The 20,738-nt window shown below is 35.7% G+C and overlaps 1 protein-coding gene and 1 pseudogene across 1 annotated transcript in view; one reads left to right on the plus strand and one right to left on the minus strand.

The window, feature by feature from the left end:
- Positions 1 to 1,564, plus strand: part of LOC104984396 — a 9,431-nt pseudogene extending 7,867 nt beyond the window's left edge.
- Positions 1 to 20,738, minus strand: part of FSTL5 (follistatin-like 5) — a 773,393-nt gene that overhangs the window by 50,887 nt on the left and 701,768 nt on the right. The window contains exons 14-15 of the mRNA XM_010834087.1: positions 14,158 to 14,265; positions 9,717 to 9,841 (exon numbers count right to left, since the gene is read on the minus strand). Coding sequence (XP_010832389.1) covers positions 9,717 to 9,841; positions 14,158 to 14,265 — 233 coding nt within the window. The remainder of the gene's footprint in view (positions 1 to 9,716; positions 9,842 to 14,157; positions 14,266 to 20,738) is intronic.

Below are 20,738 nucleotides of genomic sequence, written 5' to 3' on the forward strand. Positions count from 1 at the left end.
AAAGAATAGTAACCTAAGTGAATATTCTGTCAAACAGGGGTTGGTCTATTTGATTCATCTATCTTGGGCTCTTTTCTTATAAGACTCAGATAGAGCCTGTTAATAAGGGACAGAGACCAAGTAGGGGATCAGACAACATTATCTCACTCAAGAAATAATGCAGATAGCTAACTGAACACATACACACACAAAAAACACACACAACACTAAGCTGCAAGCACTTAGTAATTTTCTGTCTTAGCCATTTTATACTGCATGTGTGGGTTTACCAATATGCCAAAGAATGTGGATAGTACTGTTTAAAATAAAACCAAATCCAGTGAACCAGTAGTGTGTTTACTCCTTTAGAAATAAGGTGAAGAAAGTTATCACATGTTTGAGTAGAAGAAACTTTGAACCCTAATAAGAATCCTGGAGCATATGCCAACAATAAATTGTATGTGTGTGCACTCAGTCGTGTCTGACTCGTGATCCCAGGAACTGCAACCCATCAGGCTCCTCTGTCCATGGGACTTCCCAAGTGAGAATATGGGAGTGGGCTGCTATTTCCTCCTCCAGGGGATCTCCCCTACCCAGGGATTGAACCCTCATCTCCTGCATTGGCAGGTGGATTCTTTACCACTGAGTCACCTGGGATATGTAGTATTGAAGGAAACATTTGTTTAATAAACAATTTATGTCTGACTTTTTTTATTCGGTAAAGAGAGTACACTAGGCCCTGAAAATCTAAGAATTCAAGAAGTGCTGACAGTCTAGAGTTTGTGTTTTCATAGAGCAGACAAGGAAGGAAGAAGCTCAGAGAAGCTGAGAAAGCAAAGGTCATGATTTCAGGATTTCTAAGTGTTTCAGATATTCAGTAAAAGCAGAGCTAGATAGAAAAAGTTCCAGCTCCTGGAAATTTGTAATACTTTCTGTTAGTTTATTTCTGTTTGTGGGAGGAATTAGCATATAAGAAGGAAGGGAGCAATAGAAAAATTGAACCTCACTGAACTGAGATTTTGCAAGATCATTATCTAGGAACCATTTTTGGAAACAATTTTAACTGCTGCTCTTCATCCTGATGGTATGCTTTTCCTAAAAAGGCATGAAACAACTGATATTTTCAGTTTCTGATGTGTCTGGCTTTCAATGTAATCAGACAATTTTAGTGCTAAAACTGTACCTTCATACACCTGTCCTGTCCATGAATCAAGTCACAAGTATAGCGTTCTCTTGATATATGGCCAGCCAAATATATATATATATTATATATAATTTTGCTTTAACAGATTTGATAAAATATGAGGAGAATGATATACTTTAACTTTCACAGAATGTTTATTTTTCCCTTGGAGAAGCTTTAAGGAAACATATATTGAAACCAATCTTTTGTAATCATTTTCTTGCTATAATTTATAAAGAAAAAGATGCTGTAGACCTCTCTCCAGACTACCAGAATGGTGCCTGCTCCTTGAGTGGAGACACAGACATCGGCTGTGTAGAGATTATGTCAGATCTGATTCCGGATAAGCCCTTAGACTGTCACTGCCATATTTTTGCAAGCACTCATTCAACTTTACAATGACCTAAAAGAGTATCTCCAGTTGCCACCTTTGTCCTTTCCAGCCCACACAAAGTGGGCCTTCCCTGAGGTCCACTTTCATAAGATTCCTGAACTCTCTATCCAAGCTGAAACAGTCACTGGAATCTGTTTTACCCCTGGGGTATGTGATAGGGACGTGAGGAGTATCAAGGAAATTTAGGTTTATTTGTCTGCTTTCATTAGAAGGTCAAGTCCAGAGGAAGACAAAACTTTGGGGACTGTCATTTTCAGATTTTTTCTGGTTGCTTTCAAGGTCTACCTCTCACTGTGAGTCACAGATACACTCTGTTCATCTTATTGTTTGTCATGTAATCCTTCATTGAAATACACACACACTCACACACACCTTCCAACCATATCCATTAATTCTAAGACTAACCCTAACCCAATCTCCGCTAAACTGCTCCATTTTCCTCTCAAGAAATAGTAGTACTTTATAAGTAAATTTCTAGAGAAATGTAATCCAAACAAACAGGAGAAGTAGTTTGAAATTCTAGGCAGTAAATTCAAATGGTGGTATTGAGGGATGATTTCAAGCTCAGGCAAGACTTTAAAAACATCTTAAATAGCGATAGTGTTGCCGAAGTTACTATCTTCCTTTCTGACTTTTACAGAACAAGTTCTGGGGTAGATACATAAATCAGAAATGATTTATTTCTTGTATTACTCTAAGCACCCTCTGTGTCAATTGACATTGCCCTATTTGAGCCAGTTGGGATTAAACTCTAGCTGCCCTCCAGTTTGAGAGAGGACAAGAGATGAGAGAGGTAGGATTTGCAGATGTTATGAGGGTCAGACTATAAATACATCTTTTTTCATCAATTGAAACCTGTTTTCAATTGTATCAAAGGTACTATTTTAGTCAGTGAAAATATTAAGAATTTCTACTTAGAGCTCTAAGTAGCCTAAATGTTAGCTGTGCCCTTTTATCTAAGTAAAAATATTTTGGCAGTAATCCTTATTCTTTTTTTATTCATGACAACTCAATCTTCTAAGAAAGAATTCTACTAATTTCTGTATTTGTTGTAGCTTTACTTTCTGGTCTTCTCAATGTCTTTCACTAAGCTTTATCAAAGTCCTCTGCTCTGAACTACACTGGCCTCTTGTAGTAATCACTTTCACCTCCCCATCTACTACCAAAAAAAAAAAAAATCAGTTTTGGAAGAATTATCTAAGATTTTTCATAGGAGATCTAGTGGAAATATTCCTTCACTCATTGCCTGACTCTCTGCCACTTCATTAGTTTTGCCTTCTATCATGTCAATTCTCGTTACCCTGTTTTCATTCAGAGATTTTTAAAAATGTGGTAAATGATAAATTACTGTCAAATTTATTGTTTTTGTTCCATGTAGACAAATTCTAGTAGCATTTGCACAGAAAGTTGCAATAATTACATATACTACAACAGGAAACTGACATTTAAACTTTTCTGTCTCCAGAATGGCCCTCCGAATAAAACTAAATCAATTATGTAAATATCCATTCTCTCTGAGATTTGATGTGTAACCCAGCCATTATAACACAACCATTCTTCTGAAAAAAAAAAAAAACACATTTATTTTTAAATTACTTTTTAATTTATGGCTAATTAAAAAATTGGTAACAAAAGTTATTAAATTCCCATGCATTGGGCATATCATAAAAAATTAAAAATAGTAAGCTATACAATTCAAGTATATATATATAATGATATAATAACAGTTCTTTAGATACAAATTATGAGTAAAATAATATTTGCTTTACATTTGTAGAGCACTTTTGATTAAAAAGATGATGAATTATAATTTCAATTTTTATGACATTAAATAGACATAATTGAATCTTCTGAGAATTGCACACACATTTTCATATGTAATAGTCTCTTTTAATTTTTTATCTATCTGGACATTTGTTTTGAGTTCAAATTGAAATTCCTCATGTAAGAAATTTATATTTTTCAGGTCATTACAAAATACACTTCTTAGAACTATATAATCTTTTCAACTTTAGAACTATGATTAATGGTTTGTTAATGACTTGTTGAAATTTAAGGTTTTTAAAGAAAATTTTCTATTAACTGCCAGTCTAAAAAAAGAATGCCTATTTAATATACATTGCCAGTTCACTGAAATGCACAATGAATTATTAATGTGAAAAGTATGTCATTTGTTGAATATTCAGTGGACCTATTTTTGAAAAAAGTAACAGAATATGAGATATGAAATGTTTTATTCGTAAGTGAAAATCACTCAGTTGTGTCTGACTCTTTGCAATCCCATGGACTGAGAGTCCATGGGAATTCTCCAGGCCAGATAACTGGAGTGGGTAGTCTTTTCTTTCTCCAGGAGATCTTCCCAACCCAGGGATCGAACCCAGGTCTCCCACATTGCAGGCAGATTCTTTACCAGCTGAGCTACAAGGGAAACCCATTTTATTCTCACTTGAAAGCAAAAAGGCATAATTGTGGAATAATTGAAATCAGCATATTTTAATAAAAATCAGAAAATCATGTTTTATTAATTAAATTTCAAGTAATTTATATTTTCTCTAAATATTTGGGAGATGGATTAACCAAATATCTATTATGGAGTTTTTTAAAAAGTAAACTTATAGTCAAAAAGTGTTAATCAGTCCCTTTCAGAAGCTTAGGAATTACTTTACTGGGTGAGGCAGAAGTGTAACCCGCCCTCTCTCATCTTTCAGGAAGTTTAGTTCAACAAAACTGTATTCACAACTAGAGCTAATAAATACAAGGCATATAGAATGGCTGCATGCTTCTCTAGAGTTTTTTTGCACCATCTCCTGGACAAGCACTCACATTCAAGAAAGAGACAAGAATGCAAGCTTGGTTCATTAGCCAGAACACAACAGTTTAGAGACCATTTTGATTTCAATCAACTGTATTACCAGTATGTCTGGTTTAGTCCAGAAACAGGTTAATCTTTTGATATTTGAAACCCAAAGAAGGTGCTTTCAATAATAACCTCTTCTAAGCTCTCTTGCTATAGAGTAATATATGAATAGAAGTAATAGTATATGGCCTGGGCAATGTCACTCAGAATGCGTGGAATTCAGTTAGGGAATTCGATGAGTGAGTGGTACCAGATTTCATTCTCAGGCATTTATAAAAACGGAAATTAATCTCCTGAAATTCAAATTCCTCAGGCTACTAGGAAACAGACCTACTTCAGGCTCTGAAGAATTTTTAAAGTGCTGAGAACTTCAAATTTTCTTAAAAAATGAATGACTTTCCAAATTTTGTGAAGACTTAGTTTTTTTTAAAAAAAACTTCATGATTATAAATATCAATCTTTTAATATAGAATTAGGAAGTTGTTTTCTCTAAAGTTCTTTGATTTTTATTTACTTTACAGATGAAAGAAGCCTGAGAATTATAGATTAAAAAAAAGAAAATAGAGAAGAAACCAAGCAGAGAGAAAACAACAACAAAAAATTTTTAGCAAAACTGTAGCTAATCATAGAGCAGCCCTTGCTACAGTATAGATTATGAGTAGTTCTGACATTTCTATTATGGGCAACTTAATATTCACATATTATGTTGTCCCAGTTCCTAGAAAAAAAGGGATTAAGCTAAATTCACAATAGCCAGTGGGAAATGGTGTTGCTGGGACAATCAGGCTGGGATCTGTCAAGAGACATAAGTTCTTCTTACTGCTACTTACTGCTTCCACACACATAACCATTCCTGTGTGCTTAATGCTGTGCCCACCACCTGTCAGATATTGTGTTAGCTGCTGAGAAATCCAGTGCATAAGAAATACCATCCTCCGTCAATACTATGTAGTCGGATTTAGGAACAAGTGTAACATTTACTTACTTCTTTCTTTCTATTCTTATGAGAAACATGAATTAAGTGCCTACCAGTTTTGAAGGACTAAGGACACAAAACCTTGCCCAAGTCCCTGTGTCTCTGTCTTTTAAACACTGACTCAAGAGTTAGTGTTACTTGCTCAGTCACATCAGACTCTTTGTGACCCTATTGATGGGCCAGTCAGGCTCCTTTGTCTATGGAATTCTCCAGGCAAAAATACTGGAGAGGGTAGCCATTCCCTTCTCCAGGAAATCTTCCCAAACGAGATCTCTGGCATTGCAGGCAGATTGTTTACCATCTGAACCAGCAGAGAAGGGGAAATGTGAAGATGTAGAAACAAAGAATAGTTGTTGGGCCAGGAAACATAACAATTTAGACTATAAATTAGCCACATAGCAGAATCACCAAACTCCCAGTTTCTTGAAAGATACAGATAAAGACCTGACACACATTCCTAAGCTGGTTTTATTGGAAGCGGACTCCAGCAGATGAAAACTGCTGATCACAAGAACATAGACCCTAGACTGGTTGAAAACAGAAGGTTGACAATGCTTAAAACTTCACATTGATGCCAACTAATATAGGAATTATTCACAGGCTGATCACATCCTGGACCATGAACACTATAAAACTCCTCACTACCCACTCCAGGGCAGGTCATAGTCTTGAGGACATTAGCCTGCTGTGGCCTCCTTTGCCTGACAAATCAATAAAAACTACCCTTTTTTACTTTACCCAAATCTTTGTTTCCACGTTTCTATCTAACACTGGTGAACACAGTTCAGGTTTCGACAACAGATATAAAATCCTGACACTTGTCCAGAAGCTTTTCAGACATGCAGAATATAAATGATTTGAAATGAGAGAGTAGCTATCTGAGAGAAAAGCAAATTAGTGTGATGATGAAACAGATCAGGACCCTATGGTCCTTGTCCCCATGTCCTCAGCCCCTTTTGTTTGTGGAAAAGCTTTAGTCAAAAAATAAGTTTAATTAGAGAAGTGAGAAAAAAGCAGAAACAAAGAAAACCATCAAAGGAGAACGAAAAATAATAGTTTACCCATTAAGCATAGTCAAGGACCTGTAGTGCCTCCTCAAAAGAAAGATAGTACTAAGTCGTATCCAACTCCTGCAACACTACGGACTGTAGCCTGCCAGGCTCCTCTGTCCAAGGGATTCTCCAGGCAAGAATACTGGAGTGGTTGGCCATTTCCTTCTCCTTGGGATCTTCCCGACCCAGGAAATGAACCCAGGTCTCCAGCATTGCTGGCAGATTCTTTACCAACTGAGCTATGCAGGAAGCCCTCCTCAAAGGCTATAGATCATATTTGGAGCCATATCTGTGAGCTGCCTTATAGATACTGAAACTCCCACCAGGTGGAAGAAGTTAACAACATAATCACCAGACTGTTGTAGCCATGATATGAGCTGCCACGATTCCAAGAACTGACCTAAAAGAAATGGAAACAAAATGACCCTGGAACTAAAGACTAACTGTTTTCAAAACAATCAAGATGCCCTGGTTAGACGACCAATGACCAATATCAAGATGACTATCAGTGCTGATGGTGCTGTTTCTGCTTGTACTCCCCTTTCTCTGTCTATAAAAGCTCTTGCCCCTAGATTGTCAAGTTTGGGCAAGGGAATTGGTCTTTGGACAGGCATCCACCCTCTCCCCTGGTTGCCTGCCAGCATCCAAAATAAAGCAAACTTTCCTTTCCATCAATCTGGCTTCTTTAATGGATTTTGAGTAATGAGCAACCAGACCTGGGTTTGGTAACAATGAAGGGTCAGAGGAAGAAAACTAATATTAACTAAATACATATTATGTGTCAGACCTTCTATCTGGCCTAGAATTTATACCAAATACAATAGTCACAAAATAGTCTCAAATTCTGAAAAATACAATTCATAAAAGAGGAATCTCATAACACAAGCCACATTCGCATAGGATAAAATGTTTCATGAATTGCTAGGAGAAAAGACTTTATCCCTCAGGTTCTCCTCATATGGAATAAATCCTCATTATGTTAAAAATTCTTTACATATTTAACAGTTTATTTTTGGAAATACATGCTAATTTTTACTCTTTCTCTTCACTTTAGTAATAGTGATAATTACTGTAAAATGTAACAGGAATTATGATGATCATTCCTATTCCTTAAAATGGAACTCTATATACTGGTGGAGCTTCCTGGTGACTCAGGAGCTGGTGGCTTGTGCAATGCAGGAGACCTGGGTTTCATCTCTGGGTCATGAAGATCACCTGAAGAAGGGGATGGCTACCCACTCTGATATTCTTGCCTGGAGAATCCCATGGACAGAGGATCCTGGTGGGCTACCATCCATGAGGTCACAAAGAGTCGGACACAACTGAACGACTAAGTATGCATGCATATGCTGGTAGAATTGCTATAATTTAATTTAGAATTCTTACAAGTATTGGCAAAACATCTATGTATTTGACTATATATGTATAAAAGAAATAAAGGAACTTAGAAATATCCTCAAGCAATACTTTTCAGTGTGTCTTATAAAATATAGAAATAACCAAAAACTTCTGCTTTACACGTGCTAAGCTTATTTGCATAATCTTCCAATAATTATTAGCTCTGACTACAGTTATGTAGTTATCATTCTGACCCTAAAAAAATATGTTCTGACAGCATATCAATTATACATACAAACATAGAACCACACATGGTGTTTACTGCATCCAGACAAAGTTAAACTCCTAACTCTGGTAGCTATTTTATAACTTACTTGCTATAGGGAAAAAATACCCCAAATACTATTAACCATAGTAGTGTTACATATAGGAATTTTGACTTAAATAATTGTACTAATAGTGCGCTTTAAAAAAAAAGCAAAGTTGTTAAGACATATATTAACTATACTAAACTATATTAAGTATATTAAACACAATAATAGGGAATAGGATGAGATAAATAAAAGTAAATGCTACATATTAAGTGATTTACTAGTAAAAATTTGTCAGCAACTTGAAGATAGCAAAAGGATATTTATTAAACATAACACTCAATGTCAATTAAATAAAATTTTGTCCTCATTAAATAAGGATGAAAACATTACATATTTTTAGGTATCTCAGCAACTGGGACCATTTTCAGTTTCTATGCTGATTTCATCAGTCTCTGAACTCTTCCAGTGTTTGCAGTCAGACCTAAAGATTATTTCTTTATGCAAATGCTTTTCAAATATGCTGAATTTTCATTGAGTTCGACTTATTTTCCATGAAAACAGTTAATAAATGGGAAGCATATTATAATCACTTTATTGCTGAGTGACATAATAGGCATTCTGAAAATAATAAACAATTGCTTGACAAATACATTAAACTCCTTTAAACATATACATGGCTGCTCAAAGAACAGTTTCTACATAAAACCTTGACTCTGAGCCACAACTGTTATTTATGAATTCCCCTTTTTATTTTTGTAAGTTGAATTTTGTACTGTTTCAGAATTCTTAAACTCCAACTTTTAGACAAGATAATTTTCACTTTAATTCAAGGTGAACAAATATACACAAAGATTAAATAATGGCTCATATAAAATATGTGATGTAGTCTCCCCTCAACCAAATTCCCTTGAAAAAGATAATACATATTAGTTTTGTTCAGATTCATTAATATTGCTAAGCAATACTTTACATTTTCAATAAATCAATAAAATATGTAGTTTTAGAAATTGTAAATATCCAGTCTCCCACTTTAAACATTTAAACCATTTCTATGATATTCTAAAGTGATATCATTAGAAGTATTTACTTTTTTACTTCTTGTGAATACACTGAGAGACTGAATGAGTAAACATGTTTTCTCAAAGTGCAGAACTTAAATATTTCATTTCAACTTACTGTACAACCTGATACAATGTTATATTTGTTTCTTTGTGGGCAAAATGATACAAAAATGTTATTATAATAAGTTGAATGGATTTTGCTCAGAGTGGTTCTCTTCTCTGAAATCAACTCAACTAAGTTCAAATTTTAGCATCTTGCAAAAACCTAATCAGAAGAACTTAAAGACAATTTGCAAAAAACATTAAATGTAAAACTGATTTTAAAAGGCAACCATACCTTTGTAAATTCAATTCTCCACTATACATAAGAGGGACTAGAATACAGAAAATTCATCACTAGTGTTGATAAGCAAAAGTTAATCAAGCAGATGAAACAAAGTTAATCAAAGTGCAATAATGTGTGTATTTGTTGTATAATAGAATTTTTCTTCCAGTGCTTCCCCATGACTTTCTATCAAAATTAGAGAGAAATCTAAAAGGTGATGCTCATCCAATCACTCACCTTATGTGGGTGATGAGGAGTGTGGTGGTGGGAATGAAGAAATCGTCCACCCTGTCAAACTGCTTCCCCACAGGCTGGGTGTGGATGGTGTGGTGTGGTACATTCCCACTGGCCAGGGTTATCACCTAAACAGAACACTGTGTTTAGATCTTGGCCAAGCATGTCCTTAATAGGATCAGAGATGAAATAAATCTTTGGTATTTGTTTGCATAGACTCTTTATTTTAAACCTTAATATTAGTGTATTATTAAGCAAATTGGAATTCTGTTTGCTTATTTCAATGTAGAAACTTCTGTTTCGAAAAAGGAAAAAATGGAAAACATTTTTTCTTGAACAACTTCTGCTTAAAATATAAAATAAATTTGCATATTGATAACTTCTATATTATAAAAATGTTACTGCTTTAATAAGAAATATAAAAACAAGCATACATATGATGCAAATTATTAAATTTGTTTCTTTTTTCTTTGTTCCTCCCTTTTCCTTCCTTCCTTCATAGCTTTATTGAGGAGTAAATAATATGTGAAAAACTCCCCTTCTATAGAACATAGTTGGAAACATAGGACAGAAAACTCCAAAATATATCATTTGAAATATTTTTGCTGTTAGAAATCTTAGGTTGCATTACATTTTATTTTTTTCCTTTAATAAATTGAAAATAATAGATTTAAGCAAGTTTAATCAGAGATTTTTTTCAAATATTCACCATTAATTGATTTTAAAACTTTCAAATTTATTTTTTAAAAAAATCACTACATTTAAGCTCTTTTATCCCATTTTGCACCAAATTCTTTGTTTTTCCTTCTGATTTCTCATACCTCCACATTTGTCCTATTGTCTCTGCTTCACAGCCATTGTTCTGTATGAGCCTTTTAATGTACTTCCTTGCCTTTATTTTACTTCTTTTAAACCCTTTCTACATGCGGTTACCAAATTAAAAATCCTAAACTATTGAGTGCCTAATAGACTTTCCTCCCTCAAAACTGAGTCTCTTCCTTTGGTTTTTAAGACAGAAGTAAATATAATTTTTTTTTTAGTTTTTTTTCCCCCTGAAAGGTTAATTTTTTTTCATTGCAATGATTATACTTTCATGGAGTTCCATTAGAAATTGCCAAGTTCAAGAAAATAGATTAATTATTATAACAGTCAAGATAGGTTCAGTCACATTACAATCAAAAACCAAAACAGAACAGAAACAAATACTTCTTTACTGCTTCTTTATTTTTTAAAGATAAACATTTTGTTTTATACCTGTTACTTTCCCAGAGGTCTTTGGCAGGATATCTATTGCTTTTAGTATTTTTATTCTGTTTTCCATGAAGAAAGAACAGCCAACTACCTTGAATATTTTCATTCGTGGCAGACTTATTTTGCCAGAACTAATCATATGGCTCCACCCAACCAAAAGGATACCCCTCTCCCCTGTCATTTGCCCAGGAAGAGAGAACCAATGTACATGGTTAAACTTTAAAGACATTGTACCTATTTTATTCATGGTTATCTTATTAATGTGTATCAGTGAGAAAGTCGTCACTGGACTTCAGCCACTTATAATAATGTCTACGAGACTATAATAAAACTCAACAGGATTATAACAAAGGAACTCCCCAAATTTTTTTCCGTTAGGTTGTACAGAGGTATATATTTCTCAGTATGCATGTAGATGCATTTGAAATTAATAATAGTACTGACTGACAACAGCAATAATAATACTGAGAGCTTGCTATGTGTTAATATGTGTTCTAAATAGTTTACAGACACCACAGAATTTAGTACTCAAACAACACTCTGATGTGTGTATTGCATCCCACATCATTCACACTCCTGAAGGCCGATTAACTGAACCTCTCTTCTGCACTTGTCATTGTCTTAGACTGTAAAATATGCAAAGCCACACCCCCAGTTCCCTTCAGTCTGGACTCTTCCCCCTGATGGGTCTAGGCCCTTCTTGATCCTGGAATTGAGCAGGAAGTGGTGAATTGCCAGGTTTGGGACTGAGTCTACTGACTCCAAGGACACAGACTGATCTGGGATGCACTTTGATCAATAGGTGCACTCTTGCAAAAATCCTGGCTCATTTCTAAGAGTGTCCTGCTGCCTGCTTCTCTGTGTGCGATGCCTGCAGTAGAGGGACACCACTTCCCACTGTCGCCTCATCTGACTGGGCCTATGTCGTGGCCAGGAGAAGAATGCAAGGACTTTATTCCAAGTTGTTCACTAGAGATATTTTCTTGTCAAATTGTTGTGTGTTTGTAGTACAGACACTGCGTTTGTGTCGTAAAACTGAAGATGACTGATAGATGAGTTTTAGAATTTTATGGAATTTCTTAAGTTTTCATAAGACATAAATGCCCATTAAAAAGAAAAAAAATAACTATGATAAATCTTTGAGACTTTATCTTTAGAACAGTAGATGGAAAATCATTGTCTTAAATATTTAAAATCATGACAGTTTCATGACAGTTTATGGGTTTATATTAATTAATTATAAATACACATAAAATAATATATAATAAATATTGCTTTCAGACTGGACAAAGACATACAGATTTAATTATATTTACAACATGAAAACACAGAGAAGGGCTTTCAGATCCTTGATAAAATGTTGTGCATGTTCAAGTTTAAGAGGGTAACATTATAAGATACAAAACATTAGAGCAAAGAAGTACTTCCTAGCCTCATACCCTAGCAGTCTCTAGATGTGAGTCTTTCACCATCATGGCACAGGGACAGTAGCAAAACTGAGAGCTTGACAATGGTGTTTGGTTTCAATTCAATTTTTCCAAAGGAAAATCAATTCTCTTTTTCAAATAAATCTTAGATCCCATTATTTTGGAAGACATTTCCTGATAATCTTATTGGGAGACAATTATCCATACATATTTTGACATTTCTGCTGAGTCAGGTCTTTCTGAGCAAAAAAGTTTGGTTAAAAGATGATGGCATAGCAAAAATGCCTTCGGAAGTTGGAGATGAAGTATTGCTCCTGAGAGATTTAGGGACTTAATTCCTCTGAGCCAATTACTACATTGCCAGGATACTGACATACTCCTCTACTCCAGGAGAAGATTTGTATATTTTTCAGAGTAACAATCTCTATTTCTCACATGAGATGGTGGACTGAGGTGCTGCTGCTGCTGCTAAGTCACTTCAGTCGTTTCCGACTCTGTGTGACCCCATAGACGGCAGCCCACCAGGCTCCGCCGTCCCTGGGATTCTCCAGGCAAGAACACTGGAGTGGGTTGCCATTGCCTTCTCCAATGCATGAAAGTGGAAAGTGAAAGTGAAGTCACTCAGTTGTGTCCTACTCTGTGTGACCCCACAGACGGCAGCCTACAGGCCCCTCCATCCATGGGATTTTCCAGGCAAGAGTACTGGAGTGGAGTGCCATTGCCTTCTCCAGGACTGAGGTGCTAGCCACCTAAAATAACTTAGAAACTCATGATTTGAGTCAGTAGCACTGTGCTGGTTATTCAGGGTGACTTTAAACTCTCACCGCATCACCACATGAGGGTAGGCACTGCAGAATAAATGCTAACAGGTTCCATGGATAAGAGACAGTCTGTCCTCTGATTCAGAGACCCTGTGTTTCCTGCCAGTGTATCTATGTATCTGTTTATCTATCTATCACCAACTTATCTATCACCTATTTATATATCATCTATCTGTCTTACACATACCTAAATGCACACACACACACTCTTCATATAAAAATAAATTTTATTGTATGTCATATTTTAAGAGTAATTCTCAAATACTACGTTTTATTTTATATTTTTAGATGTGAGACTAACCTTTCACTTCTACCCAGCAAATATTTTAAAAATTTACTAAGTCTTATTAGCATATTTTTACTAGACATTCAGGGGGAAATAACCCATTTTTAGATGGTTATATAGTGTGTGGGATGATTCTTAACATCTCTACAAAAGTCATTGTCAAAATGTGTGTATATATATGTATATATACATCTATCTGTCAATTTCAAATCATAAGCAAATTCTACAAAAATGACAGTAAGTATTCCCCAGTTAGAAATGAACCAGCACTCAGATAGTAAAATCTTGTGTGTTTGGAGAAAACTGAAGACCTGCTTTGAGACTCTGTCTAACTCTCCTGGGCTCTACTACACAAGCTACACTCCCCACATACCTTTCTAAAGAGATGAAAAAAAGAAAATTCGAGGGAAGCTGGAAATTGCCAAACAATCCATCATAGTCACCCCCTCCTCCTGCACAGTGGTTGTCATTATAGGTTATTCCTTTGGCATATAAATCTAATGTTTGGAACATCTAAACTAAAATATTTCCTAACCAAAAATGTATTTGTGTATCAACTTTTTTTTTCCCCTTTCTTTGAAGATCTAGATGAAAGAACATCATTGATACTGAAAGTTTTAAAGATCATCATTTTCTCAGACACACTGAAAGGGACTTACCTGCAGTGTTGGAGAAGTCTTTTCCATCGTACCCCAGCTGAGCACCCAGACCTGGTCATGAGATTTGTCATAGTGTAATTTAACTGGGACGGGGTCTGTGCTTACTGCCTGTAACAGATAGGGATTGAAAAAGTTTTCAGACCAAAATATTAATTTAAAACTCGGCCAGAAATTATGTAAAAATTCAAGAGCTTAGATGTAGGATTAATAAATGTATGTTGCCCATAGATGGACCTAGAGATTGTCATACTGAGTGAAGTTAAGTCAGATAGAGAAGGAGAAATATCACATGACATCCCTTATATGCAGACTCTAAAAAGAAATGATACAAATGAATTTATTAATAAAACAGAAACAGACTCACAGACCTAGAGAAATAATTTATGGTTGGGTGGGAGTAGGGATAGTTAGGGAGTTTAGGATCAAATTTACACACAGCTGTATTTTAAATGAATGAAAAACAAGGTCCTACTATACAGTCCAGGAAACTGCTCAAGGTTATGTGGCAGTTTTGATGGGAGGGGAATTTGGGGGAGAATGGATTATTGTATATGTATGGCTGAGTCCCTTTGCTGTCCATCTGAAGCTATTACAACACTGTTAATTGGCTATACTCCAATATAAAATTAAAAGTTTAAAATTGCATGTTGCCAATTAGTTTTCTAAATCCTATTTTGATTAATTTGGAAATATGATACTTTATTCTAATATGTTTTTACATGATTTTATATAGTTTTATTTTCATTCATTACCTATGCAAATTGTGTTTAACAGAGAAGCTATTTAGGAATTCAAGGTATAAATGACTAATATGTGCATTTTAATCAGTTGTTGAGTACAGGTAAGAACTATATTTATACTATTAGATTTTTCTATCCCAATGCTAGTTATGGGATTTGACCATTTATAATGCTAAAACACCAACAATCTAATATATAGTTGCAACTATAATGACAAATTACCTAATTTAGTTTCTTTAATGAGAAATCTAAAAGCACAGAAAAAAGAGAAGCAGCTTTTTGCACTATACTTGATATGATACATGCATTTTTCTGCTAATATTTATACCTAGCATTTACGGAAAACACAACTTCCAAAACATAAATTGCTGCCAGGAAGTTATTTCACTCACCTTAATTCCAGGCTATTGATATTATAACCTAACACTCCACTTCAGTAATTTCCTATAATAGTTACATATTTTCTAACATAATACATAAAACAAATTGTATTCAATACAACAACCCTTATCCGATATTGAAAGCATTTTTTTCCCCAGAGCTCTATTGAATGACCTTAGAGAATTTCCCAAGTTAGTTCATAATGTAATCCTCTTCTCAATGGGCTAAAAGTAAACTATAATTGTTGAGTATATAGAGACTCATATTTTAACTATCACAACAGCAACTTGGTTTTACTGATGTATTTCTTTTCTAAAATGTTGGCCTGTATTTTAGCTATTTAAAATTCTCAATACATTGAAGTAATTATTGGATTTCTGAAAAGACCTGTTTAAACATTTCTGTGTTAGTGTCTTCAGCTCTTTTTTTCTAGCTAACAGAGCTATTAAAATACTTTGGTTTCAGGTGGGCAGCGATGTTGTCAGGGAAGGTAGTCCCCTTGGAAAGCAGCAGAGATTCAAGTCAATGACTAAGCTTATTCCCCTTTGAGAAGTGTGAATTTTCCCAGTCTTCCTAGAGATGAGGGGTGGTCACATGGCATATCTTAGTTAAGATGATGAATGATTTCTGAAAATAAAGCATTTCCATGGAAAGAGACAATAGCAGGAGGAGACTTCCATGCATCACACTTTTCTTTTCTTCCTGCTTTGAATGTTGTCATTTGAGAATATTAATCCTCAACTTCTAAAGACTTCACACTCCATTTTATGCTAGTATAGCTCAGCGGGTAAAGAATCCACCTGCAATGCAGGAAACACAGACAGCACAATTTTGATCCTTGGGTTGGGAAGATCCTTTGGGGAGGAAATGGCAACCCACTCCAGTATTCTTGTCTGGGAAATCACATAGACAGAGGAGCCTGATGGGTTACAGTCCATGAGGTCACAAAGAGTTGGACATGACTGAGCAACTAAGCATGAAAGCAAGATTCCTTTGATTTTTCATATTTTCCCTTTATACGTTAAATTTGATCTATGTATGATTAATAGTCAGACTACTTTACATATAACTTAAATTGGAAGAATATTTAGGCTTTTACCAACTGAGCTGTGAGGGAAGCCTGAAATAGTTCAACAGGCAACAATACCACAATAAGAAAGACCTCATTGTTATTCAATTCTTAAGATACAGTTATAAAAATAGCAAAGATCGTTAGCTAGCTTTTATGTAGTAGGCAACAATCTGAATAAAAATTTTTAGTTTGCCAGCTCGTGTAAGTTTCTTTTCTTTTCACCTGGCCATTCATAAATGTTATCTTTTAAAGGGTATAGTGAGCTTCTCTGGTGGCTCAGCGGTAAAGAATACGCCTGCCAATGCAGGAGATATGGATTCAATCCCTGGTTCAGGAAGATTCCCTGGATAGAGGAGCATGGCGGGCTACAGTCCATAGGAACTCAGAGTCGGACATGACTTAGAGATTAAGCAACAACAAAGTGTATAATAGCACAGTCCATAGTTAATGTCCACATTAACATACAGTCCATACTTAACATAGTTCTGTTAATACCCCCTTGAAATGGATAAGAAAACTGAGACATTTGTCTCTCCAGTAGTCATCGAGCAAGTGATCAGCAGACCTGGTATTTGGGTCTGTGTTCTTTCCCTAAGTGGGGACCTCCCTACCTGTGAAAGAGCAGCCCCTCTTGTTGACAAGTTTCATTCCTGACAATGTCTAGATTGGATAGGTTGCCTTCCTATTTATGCTTCATGGACAGGAAATATTCTTTTTTATTTTTTTTCTTTTTTGGAAGATGAGAAACTCACAGGGCCCAAGTATATGCAGTAGCATTTGTATAAGCAATATAATCCCAGGGGGAAAGCATCAAGAGGCAGTATACACCATGTTTGCCTGGGTGCCAAGTCGCTTCAGTCATGTCCTACTCTTTGAGACCCTAGGGACTCTAGACACAAGGCTCCTCTGTCTGGGATTCTCCAGACAAGAATACTAGAGTGAGTTGCTATGCCCTCCTCCAGAGGATCTTCCCATCCCAGAGATCGGATCCACGTCTTTTATGTCTCCTGCATTGATAGGCAGATACTTTACCATTAGTCCCACCTGGGAAGCCCTATACACCATGGTTATGAACATGTATTCTGAAACTGATCTCAAATTTTAGTGTCTTCATTTAAACTGAAATAACAATAATGAAAATAACACTTTGGGAAGTCACTAAACTTACTGTGGTTCAGTTTCCTCTATAATAAAATGGAGACAACAATAACACCTACTTCAAAGGGTTCCTGTAAATATCAGGTAAGGTGGTAAGTATAAAGTGCCCAGGTAAGTCTGGTGAGTGTTAAACATTATAAAAATACCACTGCTACTACTATTAGAAAAAACTAACTGTATTAAACTAACTGTATTAAAGTACATGGCAGCATCACAGTGTTTTAGAGATGTAATGCCTTTATTTAGCAAATAAAGAATTTGATAATTCTTTAATAATTTAATAATTAATAATCACAGTCTTAGTCCTGAAAGAGTTTATAGGTGATAGGGTAGAAGAACTTAAAATAACTAGATGCATATCTAGTTAATAAAAATACGGGCAATTGCTGTGGAAAATCAAAGGAAGATGTAAGAACAGGATGAGGGAGAATAGGAGGTGATGCTTTCACTGAGCCTTAAACTATGAACATTTTCTTTTATAAATGGCAAGCAGAGACTATTTTTAAAAGTTAACTTATGAGAATATGTTCTAGGAGGTGTCAGAAGTTGTTCACGATTAATCTCCTTCAAATAAGATAAATGTTTCTGAAGGAAGAAAGTATAAATTTTCAAAGCAACTTCAGAATTTGAAAGATGTTTATTCAATGCCCTCCAAAATGTGTGAACAATTTTTGTTTGCAGCATTTCACAGGTTTGGTATTAAATTCAGATTATTTTGCTTTTTGGTTATAAAAGCTCACCAGAACTAAAAAAGACATTCAGATAAAAATGAAAAATAATTCTGACTACTATATTTGGAAGGTGTTTAACTCCTAGGAAAAATCTATTTACAATTTTCAAATGTGCAGATACAACCCATTTTACAGAGGAAACGTTGACATGGTTTTCAGCAATGAAATCATACAACCATGACAAAAATATTTCCAAACAACTGTATTCAGGATAATCTTATGATAACCCAATTTTCAGTCAAAAAACTGATATTTTCCTACTTATATGGCCAACCTTTGAAAGGATAAATTACAGGTGTTGGATTTTATAAATTATTTGCTAGTCTTCTTTGGAAATTACTTAAACCATCAGTCAGTGTAGACCATTAGCTTTTGTAAAAGAACAGCTCTATATTTGACACTTAAAAATTCTTGCCACAATTAAGCCTGTAAGCCTTTGTGTTGTAAAGCAGTTCATTTTTTCACAGTTTTAAAGGAAATTCTACAGATTCTATTATCCTTGACTGTCATTCTCCCCTACTTCCTGTCACCAGGATCTGGCTGCATCTGCCTTCCAAAGACTGAACCTTTGCAGCTCCTGCCCTGCTCTGACCGCACAGGGAGCCTCTACCATCTCCAACCTCACCTCAGGATTTCCACCTTTTAATTTTCTACTTGTCACAATCTGGATAGATTTATCAGAGTGACCTTGGTTTTTTGCTGCTGCTTTTTGTTTGTTCGTTTTTGGTGAGTATTAGATGGATCATGGCACCAGTTTGGCCAAAACACTGTGAAGTCATCTCATTTCCCTCAGAGTAAAAGCCAGACGCCCTTATAATGACTTGTCACTCCCAGTCTTCTTTCTCAGACCCCTCACTTCCCACACTGCCCCTCATTCCTGCCCAGGTCTCTGATCTAGATGCTCCGGCCACTTTGCTGTTCATCCAACATGTCAGTTAGTCACACTACTCCCATTTGGAGGACTTTTCCCCCAGAACCAGTCTTTCCCAGATAACCAAGCGTCTGCTTCCTGTACACCTTGGTTGAGAACTCACCTTGTAGGTGAGGCCATCCATGGCCACCCTGCCCTCTGTCCTTAACTTTCCCAATCCCACCTGCCTTGTTCTGCTGCTTTATCTTTTCCAATAACACTGACCCCTTCCCATATTGTAGAATTTACATATAATCTTCTTTTGTTTGTCTCCATCCACTGGGGTCTAGGCTCCAGGAAGGCAGGCCTTTTCGGTTTGTTTAGCTATGTGATATCACCTCTTGCACTTAGAATAATACCTTGTAAATAGTAGTACTCAATATATAATTAATGTACCATTATATCTACTTTGCAATAGGCAGGTAAGGTGGTCTGGTATTGCCATCTCTTGAAGAATTTTCCACAGTCTCTTGTGATCAACACAAAGGCTTTAGCATAGTCAATGAAGCAGATGTTTTTCTGGAATACCTTTGCTTTTTCTATGATCCAATTGGTGCTGGCAATTTGATCTCTGATTCCTCTGACTTTTTATTCCAGCTTGAATATCTGGAATTTCTCAGTTCACGTACTTTTGAGCCTAGCTTGGAGAATTTTGAGCATTATTTTCCTAGCATATGTGATGAGTGCAATTGGGCAGTAGTTGAACATTCTTTGGCATTGCCCTTCTCTGGGATTGGGATGAAAGCTGAACTTTACCAGTTCTGTGCCCACTACTGAGTTTTCCATATTTGCTGGCATATTGAGGGCTGCATCTTCACAGCATCATCTTTTAGGATTTAAAAATAGTTCAGCTGAAATTCTATCGCCTCCACTAGCTTTGTTCATAGTGATGCTTCCTAAGCCCCACTTGACTTCACGATCCAGAATGTCTGGCTCTAGCTGAGTGATCACACCATCATGGTTATCTGGATCATTGAGATCTGTTTTGTATAGTTCTTCTGTGCATTCTTGCCACCTCTTCTTAATATTCTCTGCTTCTGTTAGGTCCATACTGTTTCTGTCCTATATTGTCCCCATCTCTTCATGAAATGTTCCCTTGGTGTCTCTAATTTTGTTAAAGAGATCTCTAGCCTTTCCCATTCTATTGTTTTCCTATATTTCTTTGCATTGATCACTTAGGAAGTCTTTCATATCTCTCCTTGCTTTTTTGGAAATCTACATTCAGATGAGTATATCTTTCCTTTTCTCATTTGCCTTTCATGTCTCTTCTTTTCACAGCTATTTGTAAGGCCTCCTCAGACAACCATTTTGCCTTTTTGCATTTCTTTTTCTTGGGGATAGTTTTAAGCACCTCCTCCTGTATAATGTTAGGAACCTCCCCCCGTAGTTTTTCAGGCACTCTATCAGATCTAATCCCTTGAATCTACTTGTCACTTCCACTGTATAATAGTAAGGGATTTGATTTAGGTCATACCTGAATGGCCTAGTGGTTTTCTCTATATTCTTCAATTTAAGTATGAATTTGGTAATAAGGAGTTCATGATCTGAGCCGCAGTCAGCTCCCAGTCTTGTTTTTACTGACTGCATAG

This window comes from Bison bison, unplaced genomic scaffold (assembly GCF_000754665.1).
Source record: "Bison bison bison isolate TAMUID 2011002044 unplaced genomic scaffold, Bison_UMD1.0 scf7180017864012, whole genome shotgun sequence".
In the NCBI taxonomy this organism is placed as follows: domain Eukaryota; kingdom Metazoa; phylum Chordata; class Mammalia; order Artiodactyla; family Bovidae; genus Bison; species Bison bison.